This window comes from Myotis davidii, unplaced genomic scaffold (assembly GCF_000327345.1).
Source record: "Myotis davidii unplaced genomic scaffold, ASM32734v1 scaffold624, whole genome shotgun sequence".
Lineage (NCBI taxonomy): Eukaryota > Metazoa > Chordata > Mammalia > Chiroptera > Vespertilionidae > Myotis > Myotis davidii.
The window spans coordinates 771,662-776,154 of record NW_006295731.1 but is presented as its reverse complement, the minus strand read 5'-3'; the positions used below and the strand labels follow the sequence as shown (position 1 = coordinate 776,154).

Genomic DNA, 4,493 nt, shown 5'->3' with positions numbered 1-4,493 from the left:
GTCTGTTTTAATTTTTCTGTTCATTTTAACTCTGTCATATGCTCAAACTTCAGTGGAAGTCATGAGAACCTATTATTTTTGCCTGCTCCCTCCTTTACATTGAAAATATTCTTTTGTACTCAGAGGGACCTTAATTTTGATGTAAGGGAGTGTTTCCATTGCCAACTTTTTTCTTCCTTGCCAAGTAAGAGAGTTGCTCTGAACTCTTCAGTGATGCCTTCCCCAGGATATTTGCAAATGTGGTTGGGAAAAGTCATTTCATCCCCGACCTTTGCATGTCAGGTGCTGGGGTGGGTGCCACAGCCGAAGGCACAGTGGCACCCAGTGCCCAGGGCTCTCCCTTTGCGATCGCAGATAAGGGGGCTGCAGGGAACCCAGTGTCCAGGGTGCCACTGTGCCTTCGGCCAGGCTCTCCTTTCGTAATCTCTGATCAAGGGGCTGCAGGGCACCCAGTGCCCAGGGTGTCGCTGTGCCTGTGGCCAGGGCTCTCCCTTCGCGATCACTGGCTGGGGGCTGGCAAAGGCGGCCAGTTCTCTGATCCAGGGCTGGGGGTCAGGGCAAAGGCAGCCCCCAGGGCCGCCTTTGCCCTGCCATCCGGCTCTTGCCTGCCGCCTGGGTTTCCGATCACCATTCTTCCGTCCTTCCCCTTTCGCCTCCCATCATTGTGCCTATGTATGCAAATTAACCACCATCTTTCTTGGCAGTTAATTTGCATATCACCCTGATTATCCAATGGGAAGCGTAGTGAAGGTACGGTCAATTACCCTTTTTGTCTTTTATTAGATAGGATGGGTTTACTCATCTGCAGTTAACACTTACTTGTTGAAGTAACCATTTATTCTAGGCCCTGCTTTCTGACTGATGCTAGTGTTCAAATATGATGATTGACTCTGTGAATATGTGAAAAGGTATTAATATGTTGTCACTTGCACACAAGAATATTTTAGTGGTGGCCTTCTAAAGATAATACAACACAAAGGGATTAGATTAAAGTTGAAAAATAAGGGAAGATTGCTTGAGGGCTAATGAGGACTTTTAGTACTCACACTGTATCTCCAACCGACAGACTTTTGATACTTATTCACTCTCACTCGCCTTCCTATTTCAGGTAAAGGAGTCTGCAAAACCAAGAAGAAAATGCTATTTGAACCACTGGTACACTCTGAACATGATTTACTCTTTAGTACTTTGTGCTCTTTTAGCACTAAATGGAAAAGTAACATAATATTATTCCTCTCTCAATTTTTGCTAATAGGTTTAACTAAAACATTGTACTCATATATGCAGAAACTTAGCACCAAATTCATAATAACAGATTTAACTGCCTATTGAGAAATTATAATTTGATGTTAGCAAAGTGATATTTCCCCTTTAAAACAATGTAATTGACACTATGTATGGGCAGAATATGATTTTTAAATATTTCAAAGTTAGAGTATCTAAAAATGAAAGTAAATGTGGGTCAAGGTCTCTCAAGTTAAAATAAGGAAATAAGTGCTTTAGGGAGTCTCATTCAAATAGTACTAGATTGGTTATTGGAATGTCAGGTTTGTAGGTCAAAATAAATCCACAAAACATTAAAATTCCTTAAAATTTACATTGGTTTGCAACATTTGACACTTACTGGCAAAACAAAAAAAAAAACATGCAAATCTTTAAATAGATTCAGCAATTCACTCCCTGCACAAATTGTAAAAGAACAGTTTATGGCATAGACAACAGTTCAGTGACTATGCATAGTTTTCAAACATACTATTTGAGAATTTTCCTTGTATATTAAAGTGAAAGTTCTTTGACCTTTGCTATGTTCATGCTAGTATTATCTTGAGAAAGTAAGGCACTCATGCTAAAGAAAGAGGACAGAAATCAGTGCTTAGAAAATTCTCTGACAATATGTTATAAACTGTGGCTCAACTTTATGAATGTTAACAGGAACAGTGCAAATTAAACTGTCTTGCTCACCTGTCAGAAAATATAAGAAAAACTTGTATCTCAGACAAGTTCTTTACTTCTACTTGTCATTGAGAATCTAATGGCCTCAATTCTCAAAAAGAATAGTTGGAGAGGGAAAATAATATGATGGAGCGTAGAAGGATTAACACAATATTAGAAGAAATCTCCTCTTTGATATCCCTGGAAACAGATAATCAACTAGAAATATATATATAAAATCATGATTTCTTAATTCTTACATCATGCCAAAATAAATTCATTTGACCTTCAAATGTAATAAATTAATAATAAAGATAATATACTAATGGGTAGAAAAAATTAAATGATAAATATAGTAAATTCAGGTTCACATAATTATAATTACACATAATGATTTATAAAAACAATATTCTTCTTAACTGTTTATCCTTAGACCATTGTCCATTAAGGGAATAAAATATAGAGAGCATATAATATTACCTTACGAGCATTCATCACTTTAACAGCTGTAAATGCACCAGTTTTTTCATGGAGACCCTGAAACATAGCATAGTAATAAACATTAAATGCTGGCTATAGAATCAAGTAGTCAAACAGCAAAGTTAAAATATTACAATAAAATGAGGCCAAAAACTGTAGCTTATCTAAAATACTATATGGAGAGCAAATATAAGGTATAATATAGAGAACAAAAAGATTATATTATGAACATTTTAATTTTAATATTTTTATTGATTTCAGAGAAGGAGAGGGCGAGAGAAATAGAAACATCAATGATGAGAGAATTGTTGATTGGCTGCCTCCTGCATGCTTCCCACTGGGGATCCAGCCAACAACCTGGGCATGTGCCCTGACCAGAAATTGAGCCATGACCTCCTGGCTCACAGGTTGATCCTCAACCACTGAGCCATGCTGGCCAGGCAAATTATGAACATTTTAAAGAAATACAAAGTATTTCACTCAAAAAATCAAGCAAGTTTATGGAGTAATTTTGTTTACCTTTTTATTAAAGTGTTGTTAACATACAATATTATATTCATTTCAGATGTACAAAGTAGTGATTTGACATTTATATACCTTATAAAGTGATCAACATGATAAGTATTCTACTGTATGTCACTACCTAAAGTTCTTACAATATTATTGATAACATTCCCTATATTGTATACTATATCCCCATAACTTATTTCTTTTATAAGTGGGAATTTTTATCTCTAATCCTCTTCATCATTTTTTACTCGATCCTACAAGCTCCCTCTATTTTGATATCCATCAGTTCATTCTCTGTATCTATGAGTCTGTTCCTATTTGTGTGTGTGTGCGTGTGTGTGTGTGTTGCTATTTTAGATTCCAAATATAAGTGAAATCATTTGATATTAAGTATTTCCCTGCCTGACTTATTTCATTAGCATAATACCCTCTGGGTCCATCCATATTGTTGAAAATGGCAAGATTTCATTCTTTCTCATGGCTGAGTAATATTTTATCATTGAACACTTAGGTTAATTCCATATCTTGGATATTATAAATAATACTTTCATAGACAGACATGCATGTAATTTTTCTAATTAATGTTTCATGTTTTATTCAGATAAAACCCCAGAAGTGGAATTCCTGGGTTGTACAGTAGTTTACTTAAAAGAGTTGACTTTATTATTTCCTTCCTTCTACTTACTTTGGACTTTATTTGTAATTTTTTGAAGAACCTCCATACTGTTTTCTGTAGTTGCTGCATCAATGAATAAACCCATTAACAGTGTACAAGGGTTCTCTTTTCTCCTCATTCTCACCAACACTGGTTACTTGATGTCTTTTTTATAATAGCCATTCTGACAGGTGTGAGGTAATATCTAATTGGCATGCTGATTTGTATTTCCCTAAAGATTAATGATGGTGAGCATCTTTTCATGTATCTATTGGTCATCTGTATGTCTTCTTTGGAAAAATATCTATTCATGCACTCTGCCCATTTTTTTTTGATGTTGAGGTTTTTTTTAAAGATATCTATCTATATCTATCTATCTATCTATCTATCTATATCTATATCTATATCTATATCTATATCTATATCTGTATCATCTATCTCTATCTATACCTATATATATCTATATCATCTATATCTCTATCTCTCTATATATATCTATACAGATGGTCTTGTGTCGCCCTCAGAGGCCCCTACCTCCCTCCGTGTAACCAGGGCATGGGATCCTAGGCTTGCATAACTCCCAGAGGCCCCTCCTTCCCTCCGCATGGCCAGGGCGTGGAACACTGGACTTGCATTGGCAGGGCAATGCCGCCAGTGTGCCACCCTGGCCGCTATTGGCGCCACCTTCCTTGTGATGGAGTGACAGTTAATTTGCATATTATCCTTTTATTAGATAGAATATATCCTACCTAATAAAAGAGAAACATGGTAATTAGCTGTACGTCCGCTACCCTTCCCATTGGCTAATCAGGGCGATCTGCAAATTAACTGCAGCCAAGATGGCGGCTGGCAGCCAGGCAGCTTGAAGCTAACATGAGGCTTGCTTGCTTCAGTGAGGGAAGAAACCAATGTTCCT

General features: G+C 36.7%; 1 protein-coding gene across 1 annotated transcript in view; it reads right to left on the bottom strand.

Annotated features, from left to right (window-relative positions):
* NRK (Nik related kinase) overlaps window positions 1–4,493 on the bottom strand; it is a 155,931-nt gene that overhangs the window by 75,744 nt on the left and 75,694 nt on the right. The window contains exons 3-4 of the mRNA XM_006770365.2: window positions 2,413–2,469; window positions 1,047–1,118 (exon numbers count right to left, since the gene is read on the bottom strand). Of these exons, the coding sequence (XP_006770428.1) occupies window positions 1,047–1,118; window positions 2,413–2,469 (129 nt within the window). The remainder of the gene's footprint in view (window positions 1–1,046; window positions 1,119–2,412; window positions 2,470–4,493) is intronic.